Source organism: Cucurbitaria berberidis (genome assembly GCF_010015615.1).
Source record: "Cucurbitaria berberidis CBS 394.84 unplaced genomic scaffold K460scaffold_1, whole genome shotgun sequence".
NCBI classification, from domain to species: Eukaryota; Fungi; Ascomycota; class Dothideomycetes; order Pleosporales; family Cucurbitariaceae; genus Cucurbitaria; species Cucurbitaria berberidis.
Window position 1 is genome coordinate 1,063,370 of NW_024468935.1, and position 12,729 is coordinate 1,076,098.

The following is a 12,729-nucleotide window of genomic DNA, read 5'->3' on the forward strand; positions in this document are numbered from 1 at the left end:
TTCGCTCAGATGTTGGTTACGCCCGGGTACCATGCGCCAGCAATCCTCTGCACTTCCCGAATGAAATTTCGACTTGTGATCTGTGTTGAACCTAGCCTTTGCTCGATGTTTGCCGCTATAGGCGGTGAATAAAAGGCATTTCGTAAGAGCATGATGTAAGCTGTTTGCAGCGCTCTGAAAGCCTTCGGACTATTAGCTCTGAGAGAAGGGATAGGTGTGCATTCTCACGGGTTTCAAATCCGCATCTCGTAGGCCTACAGCAGTGGCCGATTTGCTGTCGAGAGCCGTTGCAGGTCTACCCTCCATGTCCACAACAACGACAAATTTGACGCCCGTATTGGTCATCCAGCCATACATGGCCAGCCTCTCATCGACAGCTTGAAGAAGTCCAAAATCTTGATCCGCCGTCTTGTGAGGTAGACGAGCTTCGAAGATATCCAGACATGATGACAGGAGAAATTGAAATTCCAATGGCGCTCGTTCTTCTGCTGGAAATAGTGATATGTGGAGTGGGTTATTCTGCGCCAACGGTAAGTTATAGTGACAGCATATACGATACCAATGTACTTACGTGCTTGCCGATGACGCCTATACAAGCGATGGACGGGACCCTGCCCGTCATGGCAAAGAGCTTATAGCTATGTACTCACGATTTGCGTGCAACCAATGTATTGTAGTCGAATTAAGTATAGAGCATCGACTTGCGAGTTGAAGATCACGAGATTGGGATGGGGTTGATGTGTCTGGAGAAAAAGGGTTCCGCCGATGCAGTCCGAAAGGGTGATGGCGGAGGAGTGCTGGTTCCAGCCTATCACATTGATTGAAATAATCGTAGACAGCGCCAAGTCTTTCAAGCACCCCGAGGCCTACTCATTGACTTCCCTTGCGACGTTCACCACCGCCACCTCGCTACATACCATCTCCACTCCTTCCCCGGACGCTTTTCCTTTGTGTTTGTCGCCAGCATGCTGTCGACAACCAGGTCTGCGGCTTCAATGGCCCTGCGAGGTCGGTCGCCCTCATGGCAAAACCTATCTTTGCCTGGAAGCTAACATTATGCAGCCAAACCAGCAACTGCGCTGCTGCCATTCCGCGCTGGAAGTGCTGCGTTCCTTTCCTCGAGCTCTTCGCCCAAAGCTACGACTCTGAAATCGCCCGCCATCATTCCTGGCAATCCCGGAACGCCGCCACCCATGAAGCAAGCGCGCCGAGAAGTGCCATTGCCGAGCCAGGAGGGGAAGAAGGGCGCTGTTCAATATGCGCTGTATGTCAGAGCCATCTAAATTCCTCGAAGAATGAGATTGGGGTGCGTCAGAGATGATCTTGGCTAACACGCTGTTACAGGACGACGCTCGACCAAATAGCCAACTGGGCGCGTCAAAGCTCCCTCTGGCCCATGACCTTCGGTCTCGCATGCTGCGCTGTCGAGATGATGCACTTGTCAACCCCACGATACGACCAGGATCGTCTCGGTATCATTTTCCGTGCCTCGCCTCGACAGTCGGACGTCATGATTGTGGCAGGAACTCTCACAAACAAGATGGCACCAGCCTTACGACAAGTCTACGATCAAATGCCCGACCCGCGATGGGTCATCTCCATGGGCAGCTGCGCGAATGGAGGTGGATATTACCATTATAGCTACTCGGTTACAAGAGGCTGCGACAGGATCGTGCCGGTAGATATTTATGTTCCAGGTTGCCCGCCTACGGCTGAGGCGCTGATGTACGGCATCTTCCAGCTACAGAAGAAGATGAGGCATACCAAGATCACAAGAATGTGGTACAGGAAGTAGACAACTTTTATTTGGCGAATCATATCAGGTGGTCATTATCACTGCGAGCTTCAGAGGACTAGGATCCTCCTGTATAAATCGAATTTCTACATGCAAAGTCTACTCCCCACAAGCGTGTGTAGATGGTGTTATTATTCTGCTTGATCCCCAAGTCCAAACATCTTCGTGGAGTTATTCCATGCGCTTCCTCTTTGTCAGCGGCATGCCAATAATATTTCAGGGTTGTAGGGACTTACGCATCACACACTTCCTCTACAGTGATGTCCTTTATGTTTGCAATCGCATATGCGACATGAGGTATCGTCGCGGGCTCATTGCGTCCTTTGACCATAAGTCCCTTAGAGAACTTCTCCTTCTTCACAGCCTTGGGTAGAGGAGGGGCATCCTTGAGGAATTTGGCCGATGCATGACTCGGCCGCATTTCACACTGGCATTAATGTCAGTCAAGTTCGTGATGGTGGCGGGTGGAGAACTCACCCAAGGGCCGTCTGTCTCGATCTGTAGATGTTCGAGTGGAATCTGCTTGACGACTTCGATATTCTCGTCCGCTGCACAGTATATCAGCTAGGGTATGCCATTTAACTGTAGAGTTGTGACGCACTCTTCATACTACACCCGTTTACCCCAATATCAAACCCTAACGTCACCAGTCTTTGCATCTCCCCAACAGTCCCTGTGAAACTGTGCACAAGCCCTCTCTTCGGCAGCTGTTCAAGCTTTACACCTAGTAGCCTCTCAAAGTCCTGCATTCGTGAGATTTCAAATCAGTAAATGTCTTGAACGCTATTGTGGCGTAGAACTGCCTACCTCGCTTGCCGCTCTTGAATGTAAAAACAGTGGTAACTGGACTTCCACGGCAATTTCCAGCTGCGCCTCAAAGAATTTGAGCTGCTGATCTTTAGGCGTTAAGAACAAGCGATCGTAATCCAAGCCTATTTCGCCGAAGGCTACTACGTGGCCTGCTTCCTTGGCCCCCAACGCTAGGGATTTTAGGGCTGAGAGTAAGGTGGTTGGACCGCCAGGGTGTGTATCAAACTGTTTTGCTGAGCAAGGGTGCACGCCGACGGTTGCATAGCATAAGCCTGGATGCGCTTTCGCTATCTCGATGGCATGTTTCGATTCTTCGAGGTCCGATCCGGTAATCATGAATTTCTTGCATCCTGAGTCTAAGGCGCGTTGAATGACTTCTTCGAAGTCGTTTTCATGTCTTTGAGTGCCGTGATATTCTCCTCTGAATACAGGGTCGGTGAAGTTGATGCCGATCTAGAAAGTCAGTGGGTGGTTGTGTCGCTCAAGAAGGATTTGCGGACCAACATCAATATATCTTAATTTTGAGGTTTCAGAATTCATGGTGATAGAGCGGTTGATCCAATTTGTGGGCGTTGGGTGCTGCTCTAGTACAGACGTCAGTAATCGATAGATGACAGTGTTGAGGTGACGCACTTGAGAATTTTCTTAGTTGCTTATTGGCCCGATCGAGACGATATGGTACACTGTACTGTGATTTCAGAGAGACTGATTGACGTGAACCCAGAGCTCTAATGAAATTTAAGGACATTGATGTGAGAGATGATTGAAGAACAATGTTTCCAAGCTAGTCGAAGTTGCCAGAACTGCTCGTGGCCAAACTACTTTGAGACTAGCGCGGATGCTGGCTTGCAGCTCTCCGGGCCGACCCTAATCGAACGACAATCTTCAACTCGCCATAACTTGGCTCTCAACTCACTCTAACGAAGTCGGAATCTATGTCTATGATATGTCACTCGAAAATACCTGGCATCTCCGTCGTGTGGCCGACAACGCTTCCAAGGCCTGCTGGATCTGCTACAAACCATCGACGAGTGTTCTAATCACGCCTAACAACAAGGTAAGGCGATCAGATCATGAAGGCTTAGCATTAGACTGAGTTACATATAGGACTTCTTCTACATCTGCGTCGGTCACCTATCTGACCGAGGGTTTTGTCAGCCTGATGCAGACGAAGCTACAGCTATTGCTGCACAGAAGAAGAAAGACGAGCTAGACCGTGAGATTGAAACAGTCAAGAAAGAATATGAGGAGAAACAGAAATTAAAGCGTGAGAAACGTAAAGGAAAAGATAAGGACAAAGAAAAGGACGTGAAGGGCAAGGAAGAGGACGAGGACAAGCAAGATGAGAAAGCCAAGGACGACAGGGTAGCCGTACCCTCTCACGCCTCTCTAGCAAATGTTGACACCGAGATAGATCAAAGAGCTTTCAAAGTCGAAGGAGCTATCTCAGAATGAGCTTGCCCCGCGTATATATCATCTCAGCAAGTACGTACATATATGAGCGCCCTAACATCATGCCAGTCAGGCATTATGGCAGATGCTTACGAAGTTTGGTAGGAACTTCTACCAGATGCGTTTGGATAAGTTGCGTAACGCCGAAATCGCTAAACGGAACCGCGAAAGGCTGAACAACCCCGCGAACTTTCCCTCTGTTCCTAGCAGCAATCCCTAACCTAATCAGACCTCTTCATTGTGCTCTGCGCTGTTGATTTCAATCGTTACGCAACATATCTAGCTCCCGTCCGGGGCTTATTCGTCATTCGCCATTCATGAGCGGGGAGGAAAGCTTGGCAAACGATTCGTACACGATGACAACAGCCAGCCATAGACCCCAGACAGGTGATGCAGTCAGCAACTAGTGCCGGTCGCCCACCATGCTTACGATTAGTACCACCATATCGATCTGTTTTTAGACATGGGTCAGACCAATCATTCGGCTCGCCGGATACCCGCTGATCAAGTACTTTCGAGACTCGCTACACCAATAGTCCTATTCAAGTAAGACTCGTCAACCAGAATGAGTACAAGGTAGATTGAAGTCAATATCCGCTTCTCGAGCCCAGCGCTTCCACGACTTGCTAATTGATAGGTTAACAAATGGGAATACATCCCATTTCCAACGCAGACCTTGTAACGCAAAGCTTCTCGGGCAGCATTCGCACCAATATAGAATCCCACCAACAGCACTAGCTGCGTCGTCACTCGAAACTGACATGCGCGTTGAACTAGTTGCAGGCTCTTACATGTTCTCGACCCACACTTGAAGACGTATCACGTACGAAGGATGCTGCCACAACTATGGAGCTATGGATGATGCTGCCGCTATTGGGGCTTGATTTTGCTCCTCCCTGATTTAGATTAATGCCGTATCTCCATAGTTCATACACACCGACACAGATTAGCTGACTGCAGGAGCATGTCGCTATCCTTGATCGACCCTTCAGTGGCCAGCACGTCACGCTTCTTTACCCCCCGCAACAGGTAATACATACATAACCGCAATCGGTAGCTGCTATGAGATCGGTAACAGGTCGTTTCGGCCAATGCTTTAGACCGCATGATCGAGTGGGGTGCATGATGGAACGCATATTCTCCCCCCCTCACTTTGCATGTCGATCCCGGTACTCTTTCCGTTGATGACACCAGAGATTCGAGTAGGTAATTACTGCTAGACTATGTCTCTAACCACACAAGCGAAGATCTGACGTGTTCATTTGCTTTGCACCCTCCGCCACATACCAATCCTGAAAGCCTCTCGTTACACATACATGCAATTTGCTAAGCTCTAGAGCAACACCCAGTTTGTCAGCGCGCTTAGGGCCGTCCACTCTCTTTCTTGATAGGTTCGACTCGCGCGAAAATTCACGAGTCAAACTGTCTGTGAATGATGCGAAGGGTATAGAGACGGGAAGAATTTGCCGTATGATTATGCGCCCCGAATGCCTGTTATACGTCTAAGATCCGATACGTTAGAACACTCAACAGGTGATTTTATCGTCCCTCGGCAATGTGCTCAAATTTGAGGCTGATCTATCTAGAAGTTTCCAAGTAAATGCACGGCCGAAGCAAACATCGCCCTATCGGTCCATGAGCCTTGCGTAGAACCTCATAGATCGTATCTAGAATCTCACAAAGCCTAAATCACGCTGAAGCAAAGGCACAATCCATCGTCTCCCGACAGCTCTTGCCTCGGAGTGCTGATGACATTGTCAGCGAATGAGAGTAATCAGGTAAACTTTTTCCGAACCTAACTTAAAGAAGTAGTCCTTCGCTATAGCATCAGCAATTGCCTTCATAACCGCTATACTATTTGTGCATAACTTCATTCCTCCGGCACTACAGGCATCTCATATCGGAAACCTGCAACTATCTCAGCAAGGCTAGGCAAAATACTCATCGGATTGAACCTAATCCCAAAACATATCCAAAGAAGTATCCAGTCTTCTTGTGATTGAAAATTTTCCTTTGGCTTGCTATATAATAGGGCAGCTACGATTATGCAGCCGCAAATCTCGGAGTTGCCGTGTCTCCACTATGTACCCGTCCCGTTTGCCCAATGGCGGGAGAGTGCATAACTCCGGGTACATCATCAGCACATATTACCAACGCATTGCATTGACCTAACGACAATAAGTCATAACAATCGTTTGGGAAAATGTACCAATCGACCCGAAAGACCGCTCAGTAGGACTACATCTAACTTAAGCCCAACACCAGATGATATGCGTCTCGACGGCCTAGACCATTGCTCAATCTAGCATATTTGACTACGGCTAGCTTACACATCACCGGTTCGGAACTCCCTTAGTCTAGCCCTATGCTGGATAGCGATCATTACAGCGGGGATTGCTTTTGCTACCGTAATAGACAAGGATAGGGTCAGATTCAATATAGCGGAACAATCTCGAAGATCCCCAGAAACGGGTTAGTTATAGGGCGTTAGCTAGTTGGCATCCGCCATTCCCCAATGAAGACATTGCTCATATGTTACATGCATACACAAACATGAAAGCATGACGAGAGAGAAGAAAGATTTTTCCACCAATGATCTATACATTACGGTCTTACCACAATACTTCTATGGATCACAAGACCCGAGCCTGAGTAGTAATTGGCGATGAATTCGAACTTACTCGCTAAGGGCAATCTTGTCGCGCTTATCCAAAGCATGGGTCATCATGTCATCGGCCGTGAGGCAACTGAAACAAGCGCGAAGCTTCTTCCCGGGCTACCCAGGGTGCCATCGGGACAGGGCTGAAAGTGTAGGATAGATCAGGATCTTCATGTATCCGCATCCGAACCATGCAGTCAGACGACAGGGCAATTACGCAATGCTATCCATCTAGGAAGCAAGACCTGAGTTCCAACGGCAGCCGACGGAAGTACACAGAATCCCATTATTCGTCATTGACATCAGCACTATAGTCCCCCCCCCCCCAATTACCACACTTTCTCCAACGATCGTCCTGGCATACCTACCCCTCTCTCACCTAGTATGCAGTATCTCGCCATCTAGTATTACTCCAACCCGCCCCGCAGAAAGTGTTCGGCGATTACATGTGCTTAGTGCTCACGACGCACAGAACGTGGAAAAGCCACCGGGGCCTGAAACATGAGCACCTTCCCCCCTTGCCCACCACTATGCACGCTCACCATGCCTCAAAGAGGAAAATAGCCAATTGCCTTACTGTTGAGAAAAAGAGCAAGAGTGGAAAGGTTCGGGGCGTAGTTGTTATCGTGGGAAGAGACAACCTTGAAAAACGACCAGTCTGACATCAGCGCTAGTAGCCGTTTACCGGTCGGTGGCTTGTTCATCATCACGAGGGGTTTTTTTTTTGAGAGGCGGTGCGATTGTGGGGCCGTTGATCGGGTTAATAGGGACTAGGAGTCATCGGGCGAGGCCGCGGCTAGCTGGCGGGCTGCCGCTTGGGGTGAGTGTACATGGTAGCTCAGATATTTTAACTGCCAAGGCGTGGGCTGCATGTGAACTGATAGTGATGAGGTTCACTTCTCGCTTCAAGCTACCTTGAGTAGATGAGTGTGATATTGGTACTTTTACTGTGATTGCTTTCCGTGTGTTCGAGCAGACCTGGTCAAGACTTAATAGACTAAAGTAATATTATATTTGACAAATCTGCAGTCCTTTACATCTACAAGCCTTCGAGGGAAAACTTGTCGATGATAGAGAAAATGCCATTGGATTGTTACGACGCAATGAAGCATTCCGAGCCGACCAATAGGCTAGTCGCTCATATGAAGTAGTGTATTTGTGTAGTGAGGTTTACGCTATTCGTTCGTAAGGCCCAGACTTCGATGCTCGTACACAAGCCTGCTGTGCATCAGTGTCCCGCTCAGATGAGTTGCCAACGCAGTCCTCTCATCGACGGTTTGTACTCTATAACCCCAGTCCACAACATTGAAGTGCGGCTATGGGACAGGCGCACTAACCAAGCTTTATCCGAATGCGCCGAGTTTCCTTGGCCACAAGAAACTTAATTTTGCCCGTTCTCGTTACCATGTTGCGAAGCAAGGACATTCACAGTGCAGAATATACTTCGTGCTGACAGGGTACGTGTAATTTCCCCACGCTATACCTTGTCTCACCGACAGGTACCTAGATAGAGATGGTAATACCCGAGCAATCGATTGCTAATAAATACTCCACGAGGAAGCTAGTAAATAGACAATCATATGTAATTACTCGTAGTAGACACATCTCTGCTTGGTCTTATGACGGCCCGAGAAATTTCACCGAGGCTTCGTAGGCGGTAGGGCTGAAAGCTGAGGTGCTATAAGGCTAGATGCTGACTAATAACCCGAGAAGACTGTGGTATTGGCTAGGTAGCGCACAGCTGATACTCCATATGGCAGTCTGTCATGCTTGAGTCTTAAGCTATGCGGGTGACGGATTTCAAATTGGTGTGAGGCATCTTGAAGCGACTAGGGTGACAGTAGTAGTGTACTATGCGTTCAGTACGTTGATCGTACATTCGAAAGGGCGGTAGACGGACTCGCCGTGGCGAATAAGTAATGTTGGTATAAATTGGATGACGCACTCGTTGTATGACAGCGAAGAGGCGTTAAAGGTCCTTCCGTGAGCCACTCCGAGAAAACGTGAAATAACCTGCCGTCCTCTCCCAACGACAACGACGACGACGCCGGTGCATGCCTATAAAAACAGCCATGCAATGCAACAAGCTCCGTCGTTGATTGACAACAGATACGTTCTGAGCTTCGAAATGAAAATTCTCGTGCGCAACGAGATGCCGTCATCAATGTTCGTTATGCCAGATAAGAAAAGCTGACCGGGATTGAAATATTATAATCCCAAGAACATTTCCGAGAGAGGATCTGCGGATAGAAAGTCGTCCGAACATATTTTTGCTCGCCAAAGATCGCTAAACTCATAAAAATGTGAAATGTCGACGATATCAGTGTCGATCCGCTCAAATCAGCGATGCCAAATGCCGCACTCGACTGTGTATCTCGTCTTTGATAGTTTCAAGATTCGTCATGTGCTTCGTTGATGACACCGGGTTTTAATGCCACAGGCCCACTCGAAGGACCGGACATGGAGCTTATTGAGCCAACACGCTCTTGTGGCGGGGGCTCATCTCTCATACAGGCGTTCTCTAGCATGTTTGTCCACTTGCCACTCGTACCAGCATGACTGTGCTTCAAATGTTGTCGAAAGTGATCTGCACGAAAGAACTTCTTGGCCTGGTTGCATTCGCCGAACTTGTGCACATGGTTTAGATGTTCTGACCGCGCATCCCAATCTGCGGGATTGGGGAACTCCTCGCCACAATAGCCACACACATCCGCCGCTGCTGGACGCGAGGGGGAAGGGTGGAAGGCTGCATGGACGCCAGCAAGTGATGCGCATGACCATGAATGCCGGCGCAAATGGAGAGAATTTTGATGACGCTCTGCTTCATTCTTGTTTTTGAAACGGTTCGGACAATATTGGCAGATGTACTGTTTCTCTAGCTCGTGTAGACTAACTCATTGAATCAGCTCATGTTCGCTTGAAATGGGCAGGTTAAATGGCGGTGGGGAAAAAGCTCGGACGTGACCTACCGCAATTCCGCCTCGCTATCAAATTTCTTGGGCTTTTTCGGGCAACATTCACAGATGTAAGCACCTGGGATGCGGCTTGCTATGGAATTCTGTCGTGAATGAAACATGCTTTCTGTAGACATTTTGCGTACTTGCGGGTGTTCGGTCTCCGAGAAGCCTCGTTGATGCTGTGGTCGTGATAATGAGCCGCGGGGACTAGGATCCAGTGACCTGTTAGCTGCATAGGGAGAGGCAGGGCCCAAATCCGCTTCGCCCGAAGGCGACAATACATTGGGCGACAGGCGCTGATCTCCGCCGTAACTTGTCATGCTACTTGCAGCTGTAGAAAATCCGTAGGAGGATCCAATGGAGCCTGTGCGCTGTCCTGCCGATCCAGTGGACGATAATGATCCTGGATTGCCCTGGAAGCGTGAAGCAGTACAATTGCGGTTAACAAGCATCTGCGCCGAGCGGCGGTGATACAAATCGTTGTGACCACTAGTTGTGGGACGGTCCTCGCGTGCAGCCTCCGAGGGGGGTGATGAGGCGCGCCGTTTTAGGCCACCCTTGAGCCCTAACTGATAATCCTCTGACTCGGCGGGGCTGCGATCGTTGATGTTCAATTCGCGCATACCATTCTCTTCCATACCAAAGTCGTGGTCAGAAAATATACTGTGGTCGTAGCTACCGCGATGTTGAGATGAAATCTCGTCGAGAGGGCCTGGTGTCGAAATGCTGCCAAATCGGCCTCTATGCGACTCGACCGAGCCCGAGTCGAAGATTGGACTGCGAAAGCCGTTGTAGCCAGGTGAAATGGCGCCAGAGGGAGGCCACTTTGGTGCAGGGGAGTCTAGTGAGGGATACAGTCTATCAGGTACCGACAGTGGCTTCAATTGCCCGTTGAGGCTGTGCAGCGATGCGTGAGTGTCCGCAGCGGAATCCTGGGCGCTGCTGGAGAGGGGTGGTGCCGCGGTCCTCGTGGGTGTGTTGGGGCCGCCAATCTTGGAGAGCAATTGCTTGTCGTAGGCATGCGATGAACTCTGAAGCGCCTTTTGGCCAAGTTGTCGCTCACTCGTAAATCTATGGTTCATGATTACAGTCAGTCAATGCAGGCATGGATGAATGGATGGATGGATGGATGACAAAAAGCAGCCATACGCTTTGGTAGGGCGCCATTTGACATGTTTCCGACCTGGTCCTCGAGCCATGCGTAACAGAGGAGACGAACTAGCTTGCCTTGGGCCTGCCATGGCACAAGTGCAAGTTGCGAGACAAAAAAGACATGAAACAGAAAAGCATGTAATTCAGAGAGTTTCTTACCTATGGTTCTCGAGCGACGGTCGGGCTTTGGTGCTGCGGTCGTCGTCACTGTTTTCCGAGCTCAAGTCGTCAAAGGACCTCGAGATGGAGGGCTCGCGGGCATTATTGAACATGTAGTCTGCCGAGGGATCCCGTGGACGCGGCTGACTGGTGGTGGTGGTGGTGGTAGAGGCACCATACAAGGTCGAGCCAGTCCTGACGGTCGCGAGCCGATTTCCGTCAAAGCCAGTGTCCCGTGGGCTGTTTGTGTTACCCCATTGCCAGCCACGGTCTTGACCAGTCTTTAGGTCGTGGATGTGACGTGGAGGAGGCAAGGGTGGTGGGGCCTCTTCGCGTGCTCTCGGAATAGCCATTGCTACGGCAGAGGTTGGAATTGAGGGTCGGCGATGGTGTGGCAGTGGGTAGCGGTGGGACTCATATACCCGGATGCTCGGGGTTGAGCCTGCAGACGACATGGTCATGGCAGCGGGAGGGAGTGTCGCGGCCAAGGGGGTGGGCCGCCACGGACACAGGCAGCTGAAGGGTGCCCTCGCAGCCCACGAGTGCCGCAAGTGTGGCGAGGGCTAGGGAAACGAGCAAAAGGCGTGGATATGGAGACTACTGGAGAGTGGAGGCGAGCACGGACTATAATTAGGAAGTTAGCCGGTCTCAGGCACGGAATGGCCGAAACAGGCAGGGACAGTGCCGAGAGGACATGCACAGCAGACAGCTGGGCGCCATCGGGAAGCGTAAGAATAATAATAATAAAGTGCGGCTCACCTCTGTGCGAGTATGTGTGTGTCTGTGTCTGTGTGTGTGCGTGCGCGCGTCGTTGCGGCTGCTCGAGGGCGAGGCTGGCGGGTGAAATGCGACCAGTGAACGGCAACGCGGGGGGGGCGGTTTCGTAGGGCTGAAGCGTCGTGCGCTAGTCAGACCCTCCGAACCAAAGCGTCGCTGGTGCGGCTGCTCGCTCGCCTCTAGCTGAGCAAAGGGCTGGCCACGACGGGCAGAGCCAAGCAATTTGCTGGGTGAATGTCTAAATGCAAATGTTGGCGAGCTGGGCCCCCCAGGACAGGTTTTGGTCGTATGGTTACTCGAGTCGAGTGGATGGATGCGTGTTCCTCAGGTCGAACGAAGGCGCACTGCTCATGGTACCACGGCAGCCCCTCTCAGGCTGTAGAGCAGCACACACCGAGGCGGGAATGCTGCGGGTCCCTAGCGTTGCGCAAGAAGGGCAACGAGGCGAGTAGAGCGACAAGAGGGAGAGAGAGGTGCTGGAGAAGAGGGAGAGGCCTTGCGCCGTCATTCGCGCGTCGACGAGGCGTAGCAGTGGATTGACGATTGATTGAATGAAGAGCAAGCGGCGACGACGACGCCTTCCACGGGGACCGCCTCAGCATTAAGCACGACGACTCTGCCTGTGCTCTCCGTGGCGGTGATTGGTTCAAGGCGTCGACTGCTGGCACGGAGGCATAGTGTAGTGGAGTGCGCAGGGGTTGCTCGTCGTCTGCAGCACTTGCTCGTACTCGACTCACCAGCGAACCATGCCCCTGGGGGCGTCGGGGGATATGGAGAAGTCTTCCGACTATCTTCTTCTCGTCCGAAGCCGCTCGTGCATAGGGCTTGTCTCGCCTCTTCTTTGTCGTCGTCGTCGTCGTCGTCGTCGTCGTCGAGGGCAATGCATTTCATTCCATGGGCAGAATCAGACCCATCGTTCCCGGGAGCGTGGGACTCGCGCTCACTCACTCACTCACTCCGTCAGACGG

The 12,729-nt window shown here is 50.8% G+C and overlaps 5 protein-coding genes across 5 annotated transcripts; 2 read left to right on the forward strand and 3 right to left on the reverse strand.

Annotated features, from left to right (window-relative positions):
- Nucleotides 1-5: 5 nt before the first annotated feature.
- Nucleotides 6-622, reverse strand: K460DRAFT_400065 (Sedlin; the record flags this gene model as incomplete). The annotated part of the gene is made up of 3 exons (XM_040936288.1): nt 6-182; nt 229-519; nt 572-622. The coding sequence occupies 3 exons, from the start codon at nt 620-622 to the stop codon at nt 6-8; spliced, it is 519 nt and encodes a 172-aa protein (XP_040792530.1).
- Nucleotides 623-933: 311 nt separating this feature from the next.
- K460DRAFT_390580 (NADH-quinone oxidoreductase) lies at nt 934-1,978 on the forward strand. The gene is made up of 3 exons (XM_040935786.1): nt 934-1,008; nt 1,063-1,264; nt 1,345-1,978. The coding sequence occupies exons 1-3, from the start codon at nt 966-968 to the stop codon at nt 1,793-1,795; spliced, it is 696 nt and encodes a 231-aa protein (XP_040792531.1). The 5' UTR covers nt 934-965; the 3' UTR covers nt 1,796-1,978.
- K460DRAFT_381847 (deoxyribonuclease tatD) lies at nt 1,927-3,145 on the reverse strand (the record flags this gene model as incomplete). The annotated part of the gene is made up of 6 exons (XM_040935379.1): nt 1,927-1,978; nt 2,032-2,222; nt 2,273-2,343; nt 2,397-2,538; nt 2,603-3,058; nt 3,110-3,145. 6 exons carry the CDS (start codon nt 3,143-3,145, stop codon nt 1,927-1,929), a joined length of 948 nt encoding a protein of 315 aa, XP_040792532.1.
- A 406-nt stretch (nt 3,146-3,551) lies between these two features.
- Nucleotides 3,552-4,277, forward strand: K460DRAFT_270342 (DUF1742-domain-containing protein; the record flags this gene model as incomplete). Its single annotated transcript, XM_040927642.1, has 4 exons — nt 3,552-3,662; nt 3,713-3,970; nt 4,020-4,090; nt 4,163-4,277. The coding sequence occupies 4 exons, from the start codon at nt 3,552-3,554 to the stop codon at nt 4,275-4,277; spliced, it is 555 nt and encodes a 184-aa protein (XP_040792533.1).
- Nucleotides 4,278-9,106: 4,829 nt separating this feature from the next.
- On the reverse strand, nt 9,107-11,439 carry K460DRAFT_272073 (uncharacterized protein; the record flags this gene model as incomplete). Its single annotated transcript, XM_040927770.1, has 3 exons — nt 9,107-9,605; nt 9,686-10,735; nt 10,985-11,439. 3 exons carry the CDS (start codon nt 11,437-11,439, stop codon nt 9,107-9,109), a joined length of 2,004 nt encoding a protein of 667 aa, XP_040792534.1.
- Nucleotides 11,440-12,729: the final 1,290 nt, after the last annotated feature.